This window comes from Protomyctophum parallelum (genome assembly GCF_964188405.1).
Source record: "Protomyctophum parallelum genome assembly, chromosome: 16".
Taxonomy (NCBI): Eukaryota; Metazoa; Chordata; class Actinopteri; order Myctophiformes; family Myctophidae; genus Protomyctophum; species Protomyctophum parallelum.
In genome coordinates, this window is record NC_139711.1 from 24,492,108 (window position 1) to 24,518,379 (window position 26,272).

At 44.8% G+C, this 26,272-nt stretch overlaps 1 protein-coding gene across 1 annotated transcript; it reads right to left on the reverse strand.

The window, feature by feature from the left end:
• Positions 1–780: 780 nt before the first annotated feature.
• Positions 781–10,551, reverse strand: spdl1 (spindle apparatus coiled-coil protein 1). The gene is made up of 15 exons (XM_083785393.1): positions 10,478–10,551; positions 8,726–8,893; positions 7,322–7,498; positions 6,989–7,183; positions 6,416–6,565; positions 5,433–5,531; positions 4,877–4,987; positions 4,331–4,471; positions 3,867–3,973; positions 2,808–2,928; positions 2,545–2,611; positions 1,760–1,836; positions 1,553–1,646; positions 1,222–1,300; positions 781–994 (listed from the first exon to the last, which is right to left on the reverse strand). Exons 2-15 carry the CDS (start codon positions 8,891–8,893, stop codon positions 814–816), a joined length of 1,767 nt encoding a protein of 588 aa, XP_083641519.1. The 5' UTR covers positions 10,478–10,551; the 3' UTR covers positions 781–813.
• Positions 10,552–26,272: the final 15,721 nt, after the last annotated feature.

A 26,272-nucleotide genomic window follows, 5' to 3' on the forward strand; every position in this document is an offset into this window, starting at 1 on the left:
CCTGTTTCACGCATATTCCAGTTGTGACACATCTGCCTTTATAGCCGGGGAGCCAGTCACCCACAATTTGAGAGGACATATGTCATGACACATGTGTTTTTGAGGGGCGCTAGTCCCTCCTATATACAGGTTATTGTTTTTAGTTCAATGTTTGTTTTAAAAACACCATTGAAAAAGGGAAAATTTACATCATCTTGTCCCTAACAAACATTAAATGCCATTAATAAAGAGAATGTAATGTTTGTTTTGCAACACATAATCAACACGAGTTAGACGTTAATTAGCGCCCCTCACTTCACACGGGTGTGATTTTTTCTATTAATTTGGTCAGAGCAGACCTCTCATTCTGTGGACCAAGTGAATAGAAAAACCCCCAAATAAAAACAGGTTAATCTCTATTCCTTGAGCTTTTAGGCCTATTCATGGAAAGGGTAAGAATTCAGCTTGGTGGACCTGGCAAGCCTATGATGTCGCGACAGAAACATTTTTGTCAATCTGGCCAAGCATCCCTTCCAGCAACTAGATGACTGCCAGCACTTCCGGACCAGGAGCTTGAAAGACAGTCATTTTGTACGACAAATCCAGTCCTTTGAGCTCCCTCCATGACAAACTGAAGAGGTTTAAGAGGTGAAGACTCCAGTCCAGGTGAAGAAGGTGCTCAAAGTCAAAACAAAATCATAGATGTACAGTAAGTCCTATCAACAGGCAAAACGTCAAGCACACTCAGACGATCTATGCCTTTATTTAAACCGCAGGGTTAACACATTAAAAAAATTCCCACCCAACATAAGTCCATCATTTCTCAGTACTACACTACTGCTGAGCACACTGTTCTTCCATGGTCTCCTTAGAGCCGACATGGATAACTTCAACTGCGTGCTGTCTCTTCCTCCTCTCATCTGCCCAGGCTGTCTTTCCCTGGCAGTTTGTTTTCTCTTGTGTCTCCGTCTCCGTCTCCTTTTCATTCTTTTCCTTGCAGTCAGTCTGAGAAGAGCTTGGGTAAAGAAGAAGAAAATAACATTATACCTTTGCCCCTCACACAGGGCAAGTAAAACAAAATGACATGACCATGTGGAACTTCAGGTGTGGAATTCCTCACTATGTCCATGCGCATAGCACAAACCAAAACACACATATTAAATCTGTTTTGGGATAATAGTTCTGTTCATTTCTCTTCATAATAGCCAATGAGACAAGAAACTGTGATGCTTGTATACTGACCTAAGGACGTCGATAATTGTGCCTGGAGGCTCCTCTGAGATTCTCACACACTTGGCTGGCGGTTGGTCCGAGTCTGGAACTAAAACATTTAACAAAAGGTTCAGAAATTTGTACTTTGGTACTAGATTATGTAAATTTGTCGATATGTCTTTGTTTCTTCCTTGTTACTGAGACTTCAATCAGTAAACCACGAAACAAAGCAACAAAAAAAAACATGAGGTACCACCTCCGGAGCAGGTCCCAAATTAGGTCAAATCCAGAACCTGTGAAATACGTTACATACATGGTTCACTTAGTTCTTGTAGTGGAAAGAGCCATGAAATGTAGATACCTTGTTTGAGGACATGAGTGTCAGTGAGGCGCTGGGCTCTGGGCTTGTTTTCAACTGGTTTATTGGACTTCATCCCACAAGCAGCAGCCTCCACCTTATATAGTAGCAGATTATACACATGCGGTTAAAACAGAAAATAGCAGCAGCATAATGATACTAATCACATCACATATAACAAATATTGTATACAGATAAGGTAAAATCCACCTCGATGGCAGAATGAGGGATAATGTCGACAGGAATCTTTTCCTTTCTTCTCCTCTGGATGGCGTGCTTGTTCACCTCTGCAGATCAAAAGGCATGATGTTATGTTGTGGTCCTATTGCTGGTTCCCCCCATAGACATATATAAAGGCTAGATGGCTCAAGGCGGAGTCTCTGACCTAGTTCACCCGGTAACCATCTTGCTGAGGGGCTACAGTACAGTATGTTCAATGGCAGCTCAAACAAAAATAGTCATAACTCCCTCATCTTGACGGATTTACAAACGGGTTGGTTTATTACAAACGTTGTCAACGTGGCTATGATTCGGGACGCTTATCTTCTAAATGTATATGTTTTTTATATGAACGTCGTATAAGTATGCAGACGTCTTTGACGTTTATAACAAACCAAACCGTTTGAAAATCGGTTGAAAGTTATGGTTATGGTTATTTAAAAAGTACTGCCCCATAGACACAATGTTATGCTGCCCCGAGGTAAGATGGCCACCACATAGCAACACATTATGAGTTTGTAGATTTGCTTTTTTGTCTGTGGGTTTTATAAACATTGAACCAATGGGAAGTATTAAGAAGAGCTTGTTGTGACTAAACAATAACTACATTTGATCCACTGGAACAGGTTCTTGCAGTGACGATCTGAAATAACGTAATGTTTGGGTGCCAAGTGCTGTAGTCTAGGTTTTTTCAGAGGGCATACCCCCCCCCCCCATATACACCACCTCGGATGATTAGGTGTAAGTATGTATGTACGTACGTGTACTGTACATACCGTTGGGTTCATACTGATGTTGGAGATCCTCAACTCGCAGCTGTAGTTTGAGCTTGTCACTTTGTCCCTGTTGAGAATGAAGCAATGCTGCAAAGGTTACTGCATTAATTCCAAAAACCTGATATGATTAGTTATTATGAGTTTTTTTTTAAATCAGCCTCAGGTCTAAATGGGTTCAAGTTAAATGTTCTTTTCATACAGTATATTGAAGTGACGTGTTTAATACTATAGACTTAATGAAACCATGTGGAAGAAGAGCTGACCTGCTTGACCAGTCGTTCAGCTGCGAAGAGTTTCCTCTCCAGCTCCAGACATCTCTGGCTTTCTGACAGAGCCTTCATTCTCTGACGAGACAGTTCATCCCCCATACGTTCTGCATCCTTACTGGAGACATAAACACACATTAACATCCTAAGGCAGGAAGGATCGTGTACAAAAAAAAAAGTGTAGGTTCTCACACTGAACCATGTACAACCATGTGTCTTTCCCTACATCCCTGTACGAAGGCACATTTTACCTTTATAATTCTTTACAGAGCACCAAACTAACTAAAATAAAAGTGGCCCTGTGTTAAGTCATTTAGGCCACACAGTCCTTAACACTTCTTAGTGAATAGTGACTCATAGGAAAATACTACGTGACAACCAGGAATAGTCTGGTGGCCACCGGAGAGACGGGTGGCCGCCGCAATGTAGACGGCACCCAGGAGCAGTATGGGTTGGCATCCCAGCCCTGTGTCTTCCATGAGGAAGAAGCCCAACAAACCCACGGTGAGGCCTATAGGAGGGCCATTCAAGCCGCAAGCGGAGCCTGCGGCACTATCATGGGCCAGGTGGAGCCTGCAGAACCATTGCGGCTCGAGAATCCACCATTCCTGAATAAAGTGCCTGGTGCTGGGAGTCTGGTGCAACGCACAGGGGCTGGACCTGGTGAGAGCAGGACTGGACCTGGTGAGACGTAGGAAGGGCCCGGACAGGAGTCAACCCACAGAGCCTAGTCCTTCCACACATCAGAATAGTACCTCCCAGTCCCGGCAGAGTAGTTCAGGAGGAACGGATTGTGTGGCCCTGGTTTTTCCCTAATGGGACTGATCGAGGGTAGCTACTGGGACGTACGTCGGGACTTGATCACCCTGGCTGGGTCACCTGAGTGAGCGTATGATGTTGGGAGAACCTTGGGATCACTGAGGATACATCCCAGGTGCATCCATGCAATGTTTTAAGTTACCGGTATTTAAATGATTACTAAATTACTAAAAAAAAAACAATTAGTGGGACAAACTGAGCAAATGACAGACCAAATACATAAAGAGTCAAACTCACGTAGAGTTGTTTAGCTTCATTAGGAGCAGGTCAGTGTAGTAGGTTTCATCCGGATTTTCACTGTCTGCTGGAGGAGGACACACTGGCTGCTGCGACTTAAACATCATCTGCAATCCAAACACACAGACACAATATGTAACTTCCAACAATGATTCTCTTGCAACAATTGATAGATGCATAAGATATGTAGACATACATAAGAGGGGCGATCACATTAAACATCTTAATCCTCCTTCCTTCACACTGGGAGGAAAACAAGATCGGAATGTTTTATGGACGTTTTTACATGCTAGTGCTGTGACCTCTTTTCCATTTCCATCTATGAAGGTTCAAGTTTGTTTGCGAAAAAAGAATATGGTTGTAAGACAGCAGAGGATTCCCATCCCTAACTCTGACGTTCCCTTCCCCCAGTCAAGTAAGTGGAAGACATTTAAATATTCAAAATAAGGGATTCATTATTTTACCTCCACTTTCTCCAGTTTCTGGAGTTTGCTTACAAGGCTCTGGATCTCTGAGTTTTTGTCAGACAACATGGACTGGAGCCTCTCCATCTGAGCTGGATCAGCCCGGGAGCCATGGAGCTGCATCAGAGTGGCCACCTGGACCTAACACACATGATACATACATACTCGTATGATTGACATAACATACATCCATGATTACATACTCATAATCTTCTTTTTGTTCAAATGGAATAAAAGAAATGTGGTATCGCAAAACGTATCTTCCAGGAACAGGAATTGATCATTTTTTAATGATGCCCACAGTGGTTCTCAAAGTCGGTCCAGGGACTCCCATGATTCATCGACAGGATTCTAAATCGACCCTTACAGAGGTCTTTAAGTGAGTGTACAAATGGAACCAAATTAGTCATTTGGTTCCATTTGTACACCGTCAGATTTATATTTGTATTAGTTTCTGTGTGCAATATGTGATCGTGTCCTAATCAAATGCTAGTTGAGTTCATTAGTACGCATTTGTGTGTGTGTGTGTGTGTGTGTGTGTGTTACCTTCATGCGGTGTAGCTGTTGCTTGGTGAAGGCATGTTGTGTCTGTAGAGACTTGTACTGGACCTTCATACTAATGAGTTTTCTTTCCATGTCAGCACGCTTGTCCTCCAACTATGATGAAAAGAAATATTGGTCACCACCAGCATAACAAATGTATTTGTTTTTGAGGTGCCATTTTCATGAACACATTAGCTTAGGATTTCAGATAAATATGCTTTTGTAGCTACACTTCATAGTGACACACTAGCTGGATTAAAATATTATTTTGTAAGATGTTGCATAAACATGTTACTTAATGTAAATATTTTTTATTAAAACAGATGCTTGCAAGCATGTGAGAAAGTTTCATTGTGCACATCTTGGGACTGTGAAATCTGCTTAGATCACCATTAGGACTCTCAATAGAAGTTGGCACTACAACAGGTCAACAAAGAATATATAAAAATAAAATAAATGGGGGAACACTTTCTTATTTCCATTATCATAATAGCGACGATCAGAGGGGGATATCAAAAGCAGAAACAGGAATCCCCCTGGCAGATACATTTTATTTTACCTCAGCGAAGAGGGAGTTTCCCTTGCTGTTGGGGTCTTGTGCCTGTTGTAGAAGCTGTTCCAGCTGAATCTGTAGGTCTTGGTTGGCTTCACGGGATTTCTACAAGAATGGAAGACGGGGATGACTTGACACATAAAAACCAAGCATTCCATTTAGGGATGGGAATTATTGATTAAAGTTGATACGTTTTGATAAGCTTATCGTCGATCAACCGGTTAGTTGATGAGCGGCGTTACAATAAAAATATGAGAATCTCTATTTCCCTCAATGTCTAACTTTAAAATAAATCTACACTTTGCTGATATACAGAAAGAAAAGGCATATTATATTCCTTGATCAAATTATTTGACCATTTGCGATACAGGGCCAGGCAAAGGCATCTTTGTATGAGAAATAGAATGAAATTAAGTGCACTTAAGACACTTAATAATTAAGTGTCTTGTCTGTCACATCACATGCAAAAGCAGAGACATTTCGATTAATTCAATTAGTTATTAACTGTTACGTTTAATTGACTAATTTCTTAACGGCGATTAATCAATTAACTATTAACATTCCTAATTCCATTCCAGACAACTAAACTTACCCAATACGAGAACAAAATATAAAATTAGCTGCAAGAACTGACCCATTATGGTTTGTGTTTTGTGTAGCACTTAATTTCTGTCTTACCATAATGTTGTATTGTGAGGACAAACAGTGGTTTTCACACATTTTCAGGTCCCCCCCCCCCCCCCCCCCCCCCTCCCAATCTGTGACAGGGAGCAGCCGATCTACAAGCTCACAACACATCACATTGTGTTGTGGGCTTGTAGACTGGCTATTTCTGAATAGCTTAAGTATAGGGTTAGTGTTTAAACAGATTTTGAAGCTGTAATACTTAATTTAGCTGGGGATCCCCTGGAACCCCTGAGGGTTCCCCAGACCAACCTTTGAGAACCACTGAAATAAAATACAGTGATGGTAATGATGTCATGGTTTACCTCTAGTGCATTGAACCAGGAAACTGCCTCTTTCTCTCTCTCCTCTTTGTCGTCTGTAATTCGCTGGAGTTGACGCTGCAGATTGCAATTTGTCAGTAGCATCTGCTGCTCTTTGTACTGAGCTTCCTGTAATGATTGCTCCAGTTCCATCTAGGGATGAAGACAAGCAACAATTAAATTACTTTTGGAAATGCAGACGGTGGTAGGATTAGATTGTCCACATATTAAAATATAAATGTATTATACTATATGTTGACCAAAGACGTTGTTTCATTGAATATTTTAATTGATGTTAGGCATGATACAAGTGCAAATATCGTTCACAGTCAGTAGGCAAAAAAACAACATACCAGTCTTAATCCCACTAACGTTTTGCGGGATTAAGACTTGTATGTTGTTTTTAAACTGTCAAACAAATATTTGATGGGTGAAATGCATTACTGCTGATTGCCTATTTTCAGTGAAGAGATTTGGTGCACAGGGAAAGGGAATGGACCAAGTACAGACCCTAGTCAACAAAGTTTGCAGGTAGGGCTTCAGTAGTTGAACTCTAGTGTTCTTTAACATCTTTACCTTAACTTCCTCCAGCTCCATGTTCTTAGTCTGCAGTTCCAGCATCTCGGAGGACATGGTGTCCTGGGCGTGTTCGGTCAAAGCTCGTAGTTCCTCTATCTTGTTGCTCAGAGTCACAGTCTGGACGTCCAGTTTATGTCTGAGCTGTTTCTCATTCAGCTGCGATTCCTCCAAGTCTGACTGCATCCTCTCCACCTGAATGAGCAGACAGACACATTCAATGAACTGACCACAACATCTCAATGAACAGACAGCCTCAAAATAGGGATTGATTATTTTATTAAATTAGATCAACTAAATCGATTAGTTTTGATTAACTGCCCCCACTAGTACCTTTTCCTTGAGTTCAGCCAGCACAATGCTATGTTTCCTCTCCAACTGTTCTTCTTGTTGCTGCAGCTGTTGTCTCTGTTGGCTTTTAATAGATTTATAGTCTGAAGACAAGGACTCCAGAATCTGGATTTTCAACTCCAGCTCCCGCTTCAGAGAATATTTATCCTGCTCCAAAGCCTAAAAGACACAAGATTACAATATCTGTAATAATCCAAGAGAAATAGAGGTACAACAAGGGTTTCACAAACATATCAGCGTGAGACCCAAAAGTGAAATTTGGTGTCTCCCTGAAACCCAAACTTACAAAAACACATTAACACCTTGAGGGCCCGGGCCTATTTAATCCATTAATAAAATGTGCCCATCGTCAGCACCTCTAGGCTGTAGAGATCAGTTTTCATAGCACTAATTTGACGGAGATTATCAATCTCCGTCTCGGGCACATGACCGTGCACTTGATTTACGTCATGGGCCCCGATTGGGTTAAGAATTACCCACTTAAAGGACAACTTTAGTTTTCAACCAAGGTTCATGTTTTAAGTTATTAGTGAAAGTAAAAGGTGAGTGTTACATTTTTATTTATTTGCTGCTTTCTTTCGTTTTAGCGTTTTTAGACATTTTTGACAGGGGGGCAGGGGCATTCGAACAAGTGGCTAAATATGTATTTTTCCCCCCCTTTTGTTGGCTTCTTCGCCTGGAAAGGAGCCACCTTAGGTGGTTCGGGCATCTAGTTAGGATTCCTCTCGGCCGTCTCCCTAGGGAGGTCCTTGATGCACGTCCCATTGGGAGGAGACCCCGGGGAAGACCAAGGCGCAGTTGGAGGAAACGCAGACTCACTGGCCATGGAACATCTCAGGATCCCCCAGGAAGAAGTCACTAATGTTGCTCTGGAGAGGGAAGTCTGGAGCACTCTGGTGGAGCTGTTGCCCTCGCGACCCGACTATGAATAAGCGGTTGAAGATGGATGGACAAGTGGCTAAATACTGTATGTATTTTTTTTTGTCATTTACTATAGTCCTACTAGACCCCTATATATACACACACTATAGTAAATCATCGCTATAAAATAAATACATATTTAGTGCTATGTTCGAATGCCCCCGCCCGCCCTGTCAAAAATAGCAAAAATCGCTAAAACGAAAGAAAGTAGCAAATGATAAAAAAAGAACACTCATCTTTTACTTTCTCCAAAAACCTAAAACATGAACCTTGGTTGAAAAAAAAAAAAAAAGTTGTCCTTTAAGCATTTTAAAACTAGTGAAAATAAGAGAAAAAACATTGTTTAGGAATCACTGGTCTAAAGTTTGTCATTTGTGCTCCGATTGGCATTTTGACATTTGGCATAATGCAAACGTAACTTTGACAGAAATCAGTAGTATATTGGTCACTTCAGAGTCATCATACCTCCATAGCATTGGTCATCTCCACTCGCTGTCCCTCCATTTGAGTCTCTAGTGCCGTCTGGTGCTCGATGAGGTCCAGGCCAGCCCGACCAGCTGTTTGCAGCTGGTCATCTTTATCCTTCAGCTGGCTTCTCAACCGCTGGACCTCATCCTCTGTTGACTCACTCATCTGCAGTGGTGGAAGTAATAAAGTACATTTATGTGCCGTTTTCGTATCTGCATTTTACTTGAGTATTTATATTTGTGGATGGATACCACTCAGTAAGCAGTAACTTCCGAGTATGATGATGTCACGCACATAACATACCCTTGCCTAGATGTACGCAATATTAAAGGGAACAGATGGAGCAATGCTCATGGAAGAATATAATTGAAAGGAAAGCTATGTATCATGACAGAAGGTAGCTACTGCCTACTGTGGAAATTAGTTGTTCTAGATGTAGCCCCTAGACTCTAGAGAGGCAGAGGTAAAATTACATCAGTGACCAGAGTATTTAAAGCCTTTCTGAACAGGCAGGTAACAGTCTGAAATCTGTGGGGCCTCACAACATTGCTGGTAGCATGTTGAGAGGGCTGATGTTTGAGTGCCAACCTGTTAATTGGTAAGCCTGTTTGCTGGATGTATTGCATCTTCGTTTTATACTGCTATCTTGTATGGTCTACAATGATAATATTTTTATATTAAGTTTGCAGTGGCACTTTTGGTGCTGTTATGTGGATGTTTACCTGTCCTGAATTGTTTGGGGAGTGGCCTCCCCAGTAACATGTAGGCATTTAAACTGGATTAATGTGAGTAATGAGTATTATACCATGCGTGTGCTAAACTGAACAAAAACGGGTTGATATATATTCTGTTGTATTTGACCTGCAAGTGTATTGTGTAAGTTGTAACTATCATGCCATTGTTACCACAGCTACAGGTGGAGGCCTATTTTGCCTGTGTAGATGTGTGCATGTAGCCATTGAGGCGACTGCCTGTGTGTAGCCATTGAGAGTTATCTGGTAAAGCAATAATTTATTCCCCTATATTTAGTTATTGCCTGTGACATTTTATAGAGCGTATGGTGGTGCATTATGTAATCTTTTATTCTTCCTTGTGTGGTATTTTGTTCCTTTCAATCTCTTGACACTTAAACATTTTTATATGCAAATAAAGTCATATTTTTTCTATTAAATAAACTATTTGCCATTTTGTACCCTATATGCTTTAGTCCGGTCTCAAATATTTATTAGCGGGGTTAGGGTTACATAGAAAAAGACCACTTTCACTTTAGCAGAACCGGGGCGGCACTTCCGCGGCAGAAGAGAAATATCGTGTGTAGATAATAGCCTAAGATTTAGACTCTCGTAGATTTATTGATCGAATCGATAAATGCATCTACGAGAGTCGGAAAGACTCGGAATCGATAAATAAATCTACGAGTCTAAATCTTAGGATATGTATCATACATATCCTAAGATTTAGACTCGTAGATTTATTTATCGATTGCCAAGCGACACCGTTGTAAGACACAGTATAGTCAGTCAAGGCTACACACACTGTAGCCTAGCCTACATTTTAGACTCTCGTAGAGGTATTTTTCGATTCCTCTACTCTAAACCAATGTTTGGGCTACTAGCTAGCTAGGCTTCTACGTGACACTTATTATAGTTTATAATTATACGTGACACGAGTACAGACTATATTTATAAATTAAACAAACACGCACTAACTATTAAGAAACCAAGACATAATAGCTTCATGTGAACCTACCTTTTACTGCAATACAAACTACTAAATCCACACTCGATCCACTGCGCGCCGATCAATTTGAAAACCTTATTCCCATCCCACCCAGAGTAATCTAGTAAGAGTGGCGACACTTTGATCTCGTCCCAAACATTGGAACTATCCCATTGAGATAGAATGAGTACGTCCGCATTCCATTGTTCCAATGGGAGTCAATGCTAGTGTCGCCACTCTCGTACTAAACCACTCGGGTTTTACCGGAACTTGACTTTTGGCCGTCAAAAAAATAAAATAAAAGCATATCCTTTATGCAATTTCAATTAAAATTAGCTGTTTTTTTTTAACAGTTTGCCGAATTACAGAACATTTCAAGCACAACGCAATACAAAAAACTGTAAGGGAGTAAAAAAAAAAGATTGCCTAGAGGTGTGCTAGTATGCCCTTTACTTTGAAGGAACAAATCTTTTTCCGGTTCTGCTGTAGCCTGCAATGGCGCTGATGACGCACCTAGAGGGGAAGTAGGAAGTAGCCGGCTCCGTCTTTTGAGCTAATTTAGAACTTCCTGTCTGAGAGCTAGCTAATTTAAGACATCCGGTTGCCTTCAGAATAAAATAAGGTTATTTAATTAATAATTATTACATTACATTATTAGTATTATTATTACATTACAGTTATTGTAAAGACACACATGTTTCTGTGTAAAAAATAAGTAATTAAATAACATCAAAAAGTTATCTAAATGGATAAATGCTATTCACTGGAGTGAATATTCTAAAAACGACTTATATATCCTAAAGCCTTGTCTATACTTCACTGTGCAACGGTCCTATGCTGGACAATAGCAGATATGCAAACTCACAGCACATCTCATTCAAGACACTGAACTTGCAGATCTGCCATTTTTGAACACACTATAAAGTTAACCATTTATCATGCTGCTCTACGTGGCACTGCATTCTGTGACATTAAACCAAATGGCATTTTCCACTCTATGACACTACTGTTCTACATTTTTGTCTAATAAAATAGGCTATTAATTGAATCAATCAAACTGCATTAACTAACAGAGATACTTAAGCTATCCATGTCAACATGCTCTATAGGAGTCTCAATAACAGGTATAAGTAACGTTTAATGTTTAGTAATTTTAATGTAGCAGAAGAGGCCATTCATTGAACAGAGTTTTGCACAATTTTAACATCCCAGATCGATTGAAATATGAATCTACTGTGCTGTGCTACACCATGATATATTAAGAGTACAATAACATTCCATTGTGAATAAAAACGTATTAACCACAGTGTAATGCTAAAGGTTTCATCACAGGGCTGTCTGCTTCATGTAATATCATTAAAAGTGTTGTTGGTGACAGTTATATGAGTTGGAAGCATTAAGACCCATTTTAACCCTCAATGGCTTCCTTTCTGACAAATAACGTTATTGTAAAAAAAAAAAAAAGATTCACGCGTTCATATGTAGCTATTTTGCATTAGAAGCGGATGGGACCAAGGGACCCGGATGTAACGTAGGGGCAATATGACTACAATATGGCTACAATAGATTCGCGGTTAAATCTCGCGGGCGTGGCCTCACACCGGAAGAAAGTGCCGCCGCCCTCAAATACGGAAGAGACGCGTGGAGGTAGGTTTGGTCAGTGTTTGTTTGGAAGTGCCACGTCACCATCGGTCTTCGGAGCAAGTAAGTGATAAATGTTATTTAATACTTAACGCTGTTGTTGTTTGTGTGTTCAAACGTCTATCACTTGAAGTTACTTGTTATGATGTTTATATATGATGTTTGTACGAAACTGTAAAACAGTGTTTCAGTAGCTGAATGGTTAGTGTCGAAGGTTTATAAACAACTATGCCCGGCCTCAATGTTTACTAACTGTCGACAGTACCCACTCGACTACCGAAACACGGCTTTAAAGAGTAGTATTTACATATCTAAACACAACAAGTAACTTCAAAAGTGATAACATGTTTGAGCCACGGACCACCATTTCACATTAATAGACTCTCACAATGGTGGTCAGTGGCTCAAATGGGTCTGAGAGACTAGATGGCCTCAAATGTTGGTCCGTGGCTCAAACGCTGAATAAATAATCGACTAGAGGTGAGAAGAGTATTGTCTGGTAGGTAAAAGGACAAACATTCTGTGAAAATTGGCACGAAGCAACAAACATTCTTTGAAATTGGTGGGAAACGATCCCGGGCACTCATGTTAACAAAGCTCAGTCACTAACCACTATCGCTATGCTACAATCAGCATTATAAAATCCAAGGATCAAAAGTAGCAATCTTCTACATTCTCTAATTGTGTAGTTTTTTGGAAATTAAGCAGATGCTTAACAACAATTGAACTATTGAGAGTGTAAAGATCTACTATTGGGGTCAATTTGGTTACCTAAATTAAATTGCTCTGTATTGTGACAGTAATCATTGCTATAGAGTGTGTGTTCAGTAACAGTGTTAAATAGCTCTATAGTGTGACAGTAATCATTGCTATAGTGTGTGTTCAGTAACAGTGTTAAATAGCTCTATAGTGTGACAGTAATCATTGCTATAGTGTGTGTTCAGTAACAGTGTTAAATAGCTCTATAGTGTGACAGTAATCATTGCTATAGTGTGTGTTCAGTAACAGTGTTAAATAGCTCTATAGTGTGACAGTAATCATTGCTATAGTGTGTGTTCAGTAACAGTGTTAAATAGCTCTATAGTGTGACAGTAATCATTGCTATAGTGTGTGTTCAGTAACAGTGTTAAATAGCTCTATATTGTGACAAAATCATTGCTATAGTGTTTGTTCAGTAACAGAGGTCTCCCGGTCACCAGTTTTTTGTTAAACACAGTCCCATAGTAACGGTACCTCTCATTCAGTCCCATTCACTCCCATTCACTTTTATTCACTCCCATTCAGTCACATAGTAACAGTACACCCCATTCAGTCCCATTCACTCTCATCGTATCAGTCCCATAGTAACAGTACCTCCCATTCACTCCCATTCACTCAAATAGTATCAGTCCCATAGTAACAATACCTCCCATTCACTCCCATCCACTCCCATGCACTCCCATAGTATCAGTCCCATAGTAACAGTACCTCCCTTTCACTCCCATTCACTCCCATAGTATCAGTAACTCCCATTATCTTGCAACACAGCAGCCAAGTATATGCAGAACACATATACACGCATTTGACACAAACAACAAGACAATTTACATACATAAAGACATGAAGACAAGAGCAATATCCACCGCTTAGATTATCCTGTGGCTACTACAACTCCTGATTAAACCCTTTTCTATTTATTAAAGAGCTGGAGAGACAGGAATATTCCTGTTACTGAACACACACTATAGCAATTATTACTGTCACAATAACTTTGTACTTTTGCTACTGATGTTTGTGTGCAACATTTGAGCTGGTGTCAAGTCACCTTAATTCAAGTGATAGATTATATACAGGGGCATGCCATATGGTCTACCTGCACAGCCTTTGTGATTACTGGTAGATCACGATGTACCTTTTGGGCACCCCTGCAATACAGGATTCCTGTCCAGAATTGTTTTTTATTAAATATAGAGGGTTTAAGTGTAGGGTTTGTCATGTTGGTGTTCTCTATAACTTTTCGTCCTGGGCATGACGTTAAACTGTCCAGTGTAACTCCAAGTTACATGGGGTGGGTATGGTTTGAGAGTTTGTGATGCTCAGTTCTTTTTTTGCGTCTCGGTTCCTCAGGTGGAAGCTGCATAGTTGGGTTTTTGATGGGTTGGGTTTCAAGTGGCTGGTCGTTTGTTTAGATATTGAAAAGGAGGGGGGCGAGCGCGCTACCTTGTGGGAGGCCGTTCTTTTCGGCTTTCCATTTACTCCTCTGGTCATTTAACTGAACATAGAAGCGCCTGTTGTTGAGGAGGCTTTTCCTGACCATTGTGCGGTGTTGGACAGTGTCGTAGGCAGCAGAGAGATCTCTGAATGCTGCTCCAGTTATTTGTTTCCCCTCAAACCCATCCTCAATGTGTTGGGTGAGGTTGAGCTCTGTCCAGCACAGGAGCGGCTGGGACGGAAACCAGCTTGGTCTTTAGTCAGCTTGGTATCTATGAGTGGCAACAAGGCGTTGGAGTAGCAGCTTCTCATATAGCCTTGTAGGTGATGCAGAGGGAAATGGGTCGGTAGCTCTTTGTGGATAATGGGTCTTTGCCAGGTTTAGGGATTGCAACCACTTTGGCCTTTTCCCAGACAGAAGGGATGGTTTTCTGTGCTATGCATGTGTTCAGCATCCCGACAAGCCAGGTCTTTGCGTTGGGTCCCAGGTGCTGTAACATTTCTGCCAGTAGGTCATCAATCCCTGCTGCTTTTCCGGGTTTCAACTTTCCCATTGCAGTTTCAAGTTCTTCTAGGTCGAAGGGTTTGGTTTGAGGGCTGGCTGATTGTGGTTGGTCTGATACCACTGTGCGATGGTATTCTCCTGTGGGTCGGTGGCGGTCTTGGTCACAACTGGTGGCCAACAGTTGTAACCAACACCGCCACCGACCCACATAGAATACCATCGCACAGTGGTATCAGACCAACCACAATCAGCCAGCCCTCAAACCAAACCCTTCGACTTAGAAGAACGTGAAACTGCAATGGGAAAGTTGAAACCCGGAAAAGCAGCAGGGATTGATGGCATACTGGCAGAAATGATACAGCACCTGGGACCTATCGCAAGGACCTGGCTTGTGGGGATGCTGAACACATGCATAGCACAGAAAACCATCCCTTCTGTTTGGAAAAAGGCTGGAGTAGTTGCAATCCCTAAACCTGGCAAAGACCCATTATCCCCGAAGAGCTACCGACCCATTTCCCTCCTCTGCATCACCTACAAGCTCTATGAGAGGCACTACAATTTCTGAACAGACTATATTTACATCAATATGTCTGGGTCCCCACCTACTCACTCAGGGTTGACGTGTCACACCTGCAGTGATGGGAGGGGCACCAAAATGTGGTATTTTGATTGTTTAATGGGGGCACTCCCTTAGTATAAAAGTGTATGTTTTGTGTACACATGACCTGATGAAGATCAAATGGATCGAAACGCTGTCAGTATTTCAACAAAGAACGTCTTTCTTATACCTGTGGTGTGCGGGCTCCATCCAATACCTACACCAGTTGTGATGCAACAGAGTTTGCTGTGACCGTTGTGAATTATGGGTGGTGTGGTATTTGCCAAGACGGTGGATTGTGGCCCATGCCTTCCTGCTGTTATTTGACATGTTGGTGTTCTCTATATCTTTTCGTCCTGGGCATGACGTTAAACTGTTCCGTTCGAGAGGACCAGCGACCCTCGAATGTAAACGGCCACGAAAGGAAATTATGTGTGTGTGAGGTGTTCTCTATAGGTTGGGTTTCAGGTGGTTGTATTGTAGTAGCTTGACATTTCTTGGAGGGCACTTTCAAGGACAGACTCAATCTTCTGGAAGTCTGCTTGTTGGGTCGTAATGCAGAGGTTGTCGGCGTAGATGAAACGCTGGCATTAGGCATTGGGTAGTGGCTGGTCGTTTGTGTAGATATTGAAAAGGAGGGGGGCGAGCACGCTACCTTGTTGGAGGCCGTTCTTTTGGGCTTTCCATTTACTCCTCTGGTCATTTAACTGGACATAGAAGCGCCTGTTGTTGAGGAGGCTTTTCCTGACCATTGTGCGGTGTTGGACAGTGTCGTAGGCAGCAGAGAGATCTCTGAATGCTGCTCCAGTTATTTGTTTCCCCTCAAACCCATCCTCAATGTGTTGGGTGAGGTTGAGCTCTGTCCAGCACAGGAGCGGCTGGGACGGAAACCAGCTTGGTCTTTAGTCAGCTTGGTATCTATGAGTGGCAACAAGGCGTTGGAGTAGCAGCTTCTCATATAGCCTTGTAGGTGATGCAGAGGGAAATGGGTCGGTAGCTCTTTGTGGATAATGGGTCTTTGCCAGGTTTAGGGATTGCAACCACTTTGGCCTTTTCCCAGACAGAAGGGATGGTTTTCTGTGCTATGCATGTGTTCAGCATCCCCACAAGCCAGGTCTTTGCGTTGGGTCCCAGGTGCTGTAACATTTCTGCCAGTAGGTCATCAATCCCTGCTGCTTTTCCGGGTTTCAACTTTCCCATTGCAGTTTCAAGTTCTTCTAGGTCGAAGGGTTTGGTTTGAGGGCTGGCTGATTGTGGTTGGTCTGATACCACTGTGCGATGGTATTCTCCTGTGGGTCGGTGGCGGTCTTGGTCACAACTGGTGGCCAACAGTTGTAACCAACACCGCCACCGACCCACATAGAATACCATCGCACAGTGGTATCAGACCAACCACAATCAGCCAGCCCTCAAACCAAACCCTTCGACTTAGAAGAACGTGAAACTGCAATGGGAAAGTTGAAACCCGGAAAAGCAGCAGGGATTGATGGCATACTGACAGAAATGATACAGCACCTGGGACCTATCGCAAGGACCTGGCTTGTGGGGATGCTGAACACATGCATAGCACAGAAAACCATCCCTTCTGTTTGGAAAAAGGCTGGAGTAGTTGCAATCCCTAAACCTGGCAAAGACCCATTATCCCTGAAGAGCTACCGACCCATTTCCCTCCTCTGCATCACGTCTTTCTTATACCTGTGGTGTGCGGGCTCCATTCAATACCTACACCAGTTGTGATGCAACAGAGTTTGCTGTGACCGTTGTGAATTATGGGTGGTGTGGTCTTTGCCAAGACGGTGGATTGTGGCCCATGCCTTCCTGCTGTTATTTGTCATTATGGTGTTCTCTATATCTTTTCGTCCTGGGCATGACGTTAAACTGTTCCGTTCGAGAGGACCGGCGACCCTCGAATGTAAACGGCCACGAAAGGAAACTGTGTGTGTGAGGTGTTCTCTATCATTTCATTCCAGACTTCACTGTCTATCTCCTGTGTTTTCCATTCATCTTGAGCGTTACACAGTCGTCTGATGTGCGGGGGGAGGTGCCGGCTAGCGCATAAAGGCACGGACGGGACAGGTGTTGTCTTGACCCATCCCGTGATGATGCGACAGGTGTCATTTAGGGCTGTGTCGACCAATTTGGTGTGACGTGATCGGCTCCAGCTTGAGCAGGCATACTCTGCTGTAGAGAAAGACAGGGCCATGGCAGTTGCACGGATTGTTTGTGGGTCTGCGCCCCACTTGGGAGTTCACTAGTTTTCACAGGATGTTATTGTGGGTGTTGACCGTGGCTTTTGTGTTCTCCAGGTGTTTTTTTGAAGAAGAGTGTCCTGTCCAGTGTAACTCCAAGATACATGGGGTGGGTATGGTTGGAGAGTTTGTGACCATCCCAAGTGACGCTCAGTTCTTTTCTCGCGTCTCGGTTCCTCAGGTGGAAGCTGCATAGTTGGGTTTGTGTGTGTCTTTCTTTTTCTGTCTTTCTTTCTTAGGACGGAGATCAAGGTAGACGCCATAGGAAGGCTCAACACTAGCCGATGCCCCTAGAGATCCATCCCAAAGCTTCCCTCAGGGAGCACAGCAAGCCAGCTAGCCAGCAAGCCTGCCCAGTCAGCCAACGCAGCCAGTCAGCTCCGCCAGTCAGCCAGTGTAGAAAGTCAGGCTGCCAAGCCAGAGCATATCAGCCCTTGCAGTCAGCCATTGCAGCCATACCAGCCTTGCTCAGTCAGCTCAGCCAGGCCTCTCTTGAGGCCTGGCTCTCTGTCTGCCTGGCCCGGTCTGCCCTGCCCTGCCTTGCAGCAACAGAACCAGCCTTTCTGGAAAGCCAGCCAGCTCAGAATGCGAGCTGAGCAAGCCAGTGCAGCAGCAAGCCCAGACTAGGTTACCGCAGCCTTACTGTGCAGCCACAGCCACTCAGTCTAGACCAGCAGGAGCTGGCCAGGCTCCAACCCTTGCAGCGCAGCCTTAGGCCGGACAGTCCCCCTGCCTGCACTTTGTTGCCTTCCTGGCCTGTCTGCCTGCCTAGGCGCCTCGGTCTTCCTGTCTGTCTGCCTTGGCCTGCCAGTCTGAAACTGGTTTAGACTAACTGCGTGCTTGCCAGCTGCGCTGGCTTGCTGAGCTCGTATTCTGAGCTGGCTGGCTTGCCAGCAAGGCTGGTTCTGTTGCTGCAAGGCAGGGCGGGGCAGACCGGGCCAGGCAGACAGAGAGCCAGGCCTCGAGAGAGGCCTGGCTGAGCTGACTGAGCAAGGCTGGTATGGCTACAATGGTTGACTGCAAGGGCTGATGTGCGCTGGCTTGGCAGCCTGACTTTCTACACTGGCTGACTGGCGGAGCTGGCTGGCTGCGTTGGCTGACTGGGCGGGCTTGCTGGCTAGCTGGCTTGCTGGACTCCCTGAGGGAAGCTTTGGGATGGATCTCTAGGGGCATCGGCTTGTGTTGAGCCTTCCAACGGCGTCTACCTTGATCTTCGTCCTAAGAAAGAAAGACAGAAAAAGAAACACACACACAAACTCAACTATGCAGCTTCCACATGAGGAAGGCAGGCAGGCACGCAGGCAGGCACAAGCTGCCTGCGTGCTTGCTTCGCCCTCCAGTTGCTGCTCCAGTTATTTGTTTTCCCTCAAACCCATCCTCAATGTGTTGGGTGAGGTTGAGCTCTGTCCAGCACAGGACGGGACGGAAACCAGCTTGGTCTTTAGTCAGCTTGGTGTCTATGAGTGGTATGAGGCGTTGGAGTAGCAGCCTCTCTTGTAGGTGATGCAGAGGAGGGAAATGGGTCGGTAGCTCTTTGAGGATGATGGGTCTTTGCCAGGTTTGGGGATTGCAACCACTTTGGCTTTTCTCCAGACAGAAGGGATGGTTTTCTGTGCCATGCATGTGTTCAGCATCCCCACGAGCCAGGTCTTTGCGTTAGGTTCCAGGTGCTGTATAATTTCTGCCAGTATGTCATCAATCCCTGCTGCTTTTCCGGGTTTCAACTTTCCCATTGCAGTTTTGAGTTCTTCTAGGTCGAAGGGTTTGGTTTGAGGGCTGGCTGATTGTGGTTGGTCTGATACCACTGTGCGATGGTATTCTCCTGTGGGTCGTGGCGGTGTTGGTTACGACTGTTGGCCACCAGTTGTGATGCAACAGAGTTCGCTGTGACTGTTGTGAATTATGGGTGGCTCCCTGAGGTCCTTGATCGCCATTGGGTCCAACAGTGGTCATTGAAGCGTGCACACACATGCACACATGCACCTACACACACAGGGGCACATGCGTATGCACACCTGGACCTTTAAATGAACAACAACACAAAAACTAAGGCACTGGTGTCAGACTTCTGGTTTACCGGAACGGGGTTCAACTCCCTGCAGTGCCCTGCTCAATGTGTTGTATTTCATTCATTGGTCCATGGTCTCAGGTCATTGAGCGGCGCGCTATAGTGTGCGATTCTTCATCATTGTTGAGGATTTTTTAAAGGTGAAAATCAAGGAAAAGCAAAAGGCTATAGTCCATGGTCACGGACCGCATACTGGTCAAGGTAATTTATACTGGTGAAGATCATTTACTAGTCTTCTAAAGGTCATTTATACTGGTGAAGATCATTTACTAGTCTTCTAAAGGTCATTTATACTGGTCAAGGTCAATTACTAGTCTCATGAAGGTAATTTATACTGGTCACAGTCATATACTGGTCACGGTCATTTCTACTGGTGAAGGTCATTTATACTGGTCAAGGTCATTTGTACTTGTCAAGGTCATTTATACTGGTCAAGGTCATTTACTAGTCTTATTGAAGGTAATTTATACTGCTCAAGGTCATTGATATTGGTCAAGGTCATTAAGTGGCACGCTATAGTGCGCGATTCTTCATCATTGTTGAGGATTTGAAAAAAGGTTAAATTGCAGAAAAGCGAAAGGCTAAAGTCCATGGTCACGGAGGGCATACTATAGTATGTTGTTTTTCTTTTTTTTGGTGGTGTGCGGGCTCCATCCAATAACTACACCAGTTGTGATGCAATAGAGTTTGCTGTGACCGTTGGGAATTATGGGTGGTGTGGTCTTTGCCAAGACGGTGGATTGTGGCCCATGCCTTCCTGCTGTTATTTGTCATGTTGGTGTTCTATATCTTTTCGTCCTGGGCATGACGTTAAACTGTTCCGTTCGAGAGGACCGGCGACCCTCGAATGTAAACAGGTGTTGGGACAGGGTCAGGTGTTGTCTTGATGCATCCTATGATGATGCCACAGGTGTCATTTAGGGCTGTGTCGACCAATTTGGTGTGACGGGATAGGCTTGTAGGTGATGCAGAGGAGGGAAATGGGTCGGTAGCTCTTTGGGGATAATGGGTCTTTGCCAGGTTTAGGGATTGCAACCACTTTGGCCTTTTTCCAGGCAGAAGGGATGGTTTTCTGTGCTATGCATGTGTTCAGCATCCCCACAAGCCAGGTCTTTCCGTTAGGTCCCAGGTGCTGTATCATTTCTGCTAGTAGGTCATCAATCCCTGCTGCTTTTCCGGGTTTCAACTTTCCCATTGCAGTTTCACGTTCTTCTAGGTCGAAGGGTTTGGTTTGAAGGCTGGCTGATTGTGGTTGGTCTGATACCACTGTGCAATGGTATTCTCCTGTGGGTTGGTGGCGGTCTTGGTCACAACTGGTGGCCAACAGTTGTAACCAACACCGCCACCGACCCACATAGAATACCATCGCACAGTGGTATCAGACCAACCATAATCAGCCATCACTCAAACCAAACCCTTCGACCTAGAAGAACTTGAAACTGCAATGGGAAAGTTGAAACCCGGAAAAGCAGCAGGGATTGATGACCTACTGGCAGAAACGATACAGCACCTGGGACCTAACTCAAGGCCCTGGCTTGTGGGGATGCTGAACACATGCACAGCACAGAAAACCACCCCTTCTGTCTGGAAAAAGGCCAAAGTGGTTGCAATCCCTAAACCTGGCAAAGACCCATTATCCCTGAAGAGCTACCGACCCATTTCCCTCCTCTGCATCACGTCTTTCTTATACCTGTGGTGTGCGGGCTCCATCCAATACCTACACTAGTTGTGATGCAACAGAATTTGCTGTGACCGTTGTGAATTATGGGTGGTGTGGTCTTTGCCAAGACGGTGGATTGTGGCCCATGCCTTCCTGCTGTTATTTGTCATTTGTCATTATGGTGTTCTCTATATCTTTTCGTCCTGGGCATGACGTTAAACTGTTCCGTTTGAGAGGACCGGCGACCCTCGAATGTAAACAGCCACGAAAGGAAACTGTGTGTGTGAGGTGTTCTCTATCATTTCATTCCAGACTTCACTGTCTATCTCCTGTGTTTTCCATTCATCTTGAGCGTTACACAGTCGTCTGATGTGCGGGGGGAGGTGCCGGCTAGCGCATAAAGGCACGGACGGGACAGGTGTTTTCTTGACCCATCCCGTGATGATGCGACAGGTGTCATTTAGGGCTGTGTCGACCAATTTGGTGTGACGTGATCGGCTCCAGCTTGAGCAGGAATACTCTGCTGTAGAGAAAGACAGGGCCATGGCAGTTGCACGGATTGTTTGTGGGTCTGCGCCCCACTTGGGAGTTCACTAGTTTTCACAGGATGTTATTGTGGGTGTTGACCGTGGCTTTTGTGTTCTCCAGGTGTTTTTTTTGAAGAAGAGTGTCCTGTCCAGTGTAACTCCAAGATACATGGGGTGGGTATGTTTGGAGAGTTTGTGACCATCCCAAGTGACGCTCAGTTCTTTTCTTGCGTCTCGGTTCCTCAGGTGGAAGCTGCATAGTTGGGTTTGTGTGTGTCTTTCTTTTTCTGTCTTTCTTTCTTAGGACGGAGATCAAGGTAGACGCCATAGGAAGGCTCAACACTAGCCGATGCCCCTAGAGATCCATCCCAAAGCTTCCCTCAGGGAGCACAGCAAGCCAGCTAGCCAGCAAGCCTGCCCAGTCAGCCAACGCAGCCAGTCAGCTCCGCCAGTCAGCCAGTGTAGAAAGTCAGGCTGCCAAGCCAGAGCATATCAGCCCTTGCAGTCAGCCATTGCAGCCATACCAGCCTTGCTCAGTCAGCTCAGCCAGGCCTCTCTTGAGGCCTGGCTCTCTGTCTGCCTGGCCCGGTCTGCCCTGCCCTGCCTTGCAGCAACAGAACCAGCCTTTCTGGAAAGCCAGCCAGCTCAGAATGCGAGCTGAGCAAGCCAGTGCAGCAGCAAGCCCAGACTAGGTTACCGCAGCCTTACTGTGCAGCCACAGCCACTCAGTCTAGACCAGCAGGAGCTGGCCAGGCTCCAACCCTTGCAGCGCAGCCTTAGGCCGGACAGTCCCCCTGCCTGCACTTTGTTGCCTTCCTGGCCTGTCTGCCTGCCTAGGCGCCTCGGTCTTCCTGTCTGTCTGCCTTGGCCTGCCAGTCTGAAACTGGTTTAGACTAACTGCGTGCTTGCCAGCTGCGCTGGCTTGCTGAGCTCGTATTCTGAGCTGGCTGGCTTGCCAGCAAGGCTGGTTCTGTTGCTGCAAGGCAGGGCGGGGCAGACCGGGCCAGGCAGACAGAGAGCCAGGCCTCGAGAGAGGCCTGGCTGAGCTGACTGAGCAAGGCTGGTATGGCTACAATGGTTGACTGCAAGGGCTGATGTGCGCTGGCTTGGCAGCCTGACTTTCTACACTGGCTGACTGGCGGAGCTGGCTGGCTGCGTTGGCTGACTGGGCGGGCTTGCTGGCTAGCTGGCTTGCTGGACTCCCTGAGGGAAGCTTTGGGATGGATCTCTAGGGGCATCGGCTTGTGTTGAGCCTTCCAACGGCGTCTACCTTGATCTTCGTCCTAAGAAAGAAAGACAGAAAAAGAAAGACACACACAAACTCAACTACGCAGCTTCCACATGAGGAAGGCAGGCAGGCACGCACGCAGGCAGGCAGGCACAAGCTGCCTGCGTGCTTGCTTCGCCCTCCAGTTGCTGCTCCAGTTATTTGTTTTCCCTCAAACCCATCCTCAATGTGTTGGGTGAGGTTGAGCTCTGTCCAGCACAGGAGCGGCCGGGACGGAAACCAGCTTGGTCTTTAGTCAGTTTGGTGTCTATGAGTGGCATGAGGCGTTGGAGTAGCAGCCTCTCTTGTAGGTGATGCAGAGGAGGGAAATGGGTCGGTAGCTCTTTGGGGATGATGGGTCTTTGCCAGGTTTAGGGATTGCAACCACTTTGGCCGTTCTCCAGACAGAAGGGATGGTTTTCTGTGCCATGCATGTATTCAGCATCCCTACGAGCCAGGTCTTTGCGTTAGGTTCCAGGTGCTGTATAATTTCTGCCAGTATGTCATCAATCCCTGCTGCTTTTCCGGGTTTCAACTTTCCCATTGCAGTTTAGAGTTCTTCTAGGTCGAAGGGTTTGGTTTGAGGGCTGGCTGATTGTGGTTGGTCTGATACCACTGTGCGATGGTATTCTATGTGGGTCGGTGGCGGTGTTGGTTACGACTGTTGGCCACCAGTTGTGATGCAACAGAGTTCGCTGTGACCGTTGTGAATTATGGGTGGCTCCCTGAGGTCCTTGATCCCCATGGGGTCCAACAGTGGTCATTGAAGCGTGCACAGACATGCACAAATGCACCTACACACGCACAGGCGCACATGCGTATGCACACCTGGACCTGTAAATGAACAACAACACAAAAACTAAGGCACTGGTGTCGGACTTCTGGTTTACCGGAACGGGGTTCAACTCCCTGCAGTGCCCTGCTCAATGTGTTATATTTACATGGTTCATTGGTCCATGGTCTCAGGTCATTGAGCGGCGCGCTATTGTGTGCGATTCTTCATCATTGTTGAGGATTTAAAAAAAAGGTGAAAATCAAGGAAAAGCGAAAGGCTATAGTCCATGGTCACGGACCGCATACTGGTCAAGGTAATTCATACTGGTGAAGATAATTTACTAGTCTTATGAAGGTCATTTATACTGGTCAAGGTCATTTACTAGTCTCATGAAGGTAATTTATACTGGTCAGTCATATACTGGTCACGGTCATTTATACTGGTCAAGGTCATTTGTACTTGTCAAGGTCATTTATACTGGTCAAGGTCATTTACTAGTCTTATTGAAGGTCATTTATACTGCTCAAGGTTATTGATCAATATCAATGACCTTGATGACCCCAAGGTCATTAAGTGGCATGCTATAGTGCGCGATTCTTCATCATTGTTCACGATTTGAAAAAAGGTTAAATCGCGGAAAAGCGAAAGGCTATAGTCCATAGTCTCGGAGGGCATACAAAAATGTGTGGTGCTATACAGGCCGTTCTGGAAAATTTGGGACAGAGGTTCATCGTTGGCATCCAGGGAGTGTGTGTGCAAAATTTGGCATCGACCGGGTTAATGGTGCTGGAGATTAGCTGTTAACAAACTGACGGACACACACACACACACACACTCACTCAGAGTGCAAAACATACTCTATCCCCATGGCTTTGGCCTGGTGCCATACCGTTATTAATTATTGCCTACAATGTCAATTGTGAAATTACTTTACCGTTGCAATGCAACATTTACATTTCAACGAATGGACCTCGTAAAACAAAACAAAAACCAAGGCACTGGTTGTGGTACTTCTGGTTTACCGGAATGGGGTTCAACTCCCTGCAGTGCTCTGCTCAATTTGTTGTATTTACATGGTTCATTTTTATTTTCTGCTCATTGTGTTGCCTTTTCATAGATGATAACCCCCAGGTTCTTTAATGTGTTTGCACTCCCTACAGTTAGGTTACCAAGTCTATTTATTTATTATTTCTGTTCACTAGAACTAGAACCAATTACCAAAGTAGGCTTTCTAATGACACAACTCGCCTTTGTTTTTATGTGTAGCAAAAACGTTCTTTTTATTTACGCCAAAGAGTAGAGGCTGGTCTGCATTCATGCGAGCGGGGAAGTTTAGAGTAACATAGCTCTAAATGAAACGCATTAGAGCTATGGACCAGAGCTAGTAGTCATAGCACTTCATGGTATAGCCTATGCATAGTTTATATAGTTTCATTATAGATATATTAAACAGAGAGGACTGGAGTCAATTGGGTTATATTATGTTTAACACTAATTTGAAGCTGTCAAAATCTGACAGACTTCTGGCGGCCATGGCCACGCCCACCTTTTGGTAACGCCCACTTTCGGCCAAGCCCACAAAAAGGACCCCCCATGTAATTTGCCAGGCAGGCTCCACTCTCAGACAGATATTTGGCTCCGTCTTATGAGCTAATTTAGAATTTCCTGTCTGAGAGCTAGCTAATTTAAGACATCCGGTTGCCTTCAGAATAAAATAAGGTTATTTAATTCGTTAATTAAATAATTGTCAATGCCCCAAGGCACAGCACTTTTTTGAGCGTTGACCCCAGTAGAAGGTCTGCTGCTGTGAATTTTACACCTCTCCCGCTTAGCGGAGAGTGTGGTGTGGTAGAGGACATCTCCCCGAACGCGTGGGTATGTCCAGATAGTTGCCTCGCGGAGGCCTCTTTGTCCAGTGTCCATTCTGGGTCCGGAAACGGTACTTTTTTCAGCGTTGACCACAGTAGAAGGTCTGCTGCTGTGAATTTTACACCTCTCCCGCTTAGCGGAGAGTGGGGTGTGGTACAGGACATCTCCCCGAACGCGTGGGTATGTCCAGATAGTTGCCTCGCGGAGCCGTCTTTTGTCCAGTGTCCATTCTGGGTCCGGAAACGGTACTTTTTGTCAGCCTTGACCCCAGTAGAAGGTCTGCTGCTGTGAATTTTACACCTCTCCCGCTTAGCGGAGAGTGTGGTGTGGTAGAGGACATCTCCCCGAACGTGTGGGTATGTCCAGATAGTTGCCTCGCGGAGGCCTCTTTGTCCAGTGTCCATTCTGGGTCCGGAAACGGTACTTTTTGTCAGCATTGACCCCAGTAGAAGGTCTGCTGCTGTGAATTTTACACC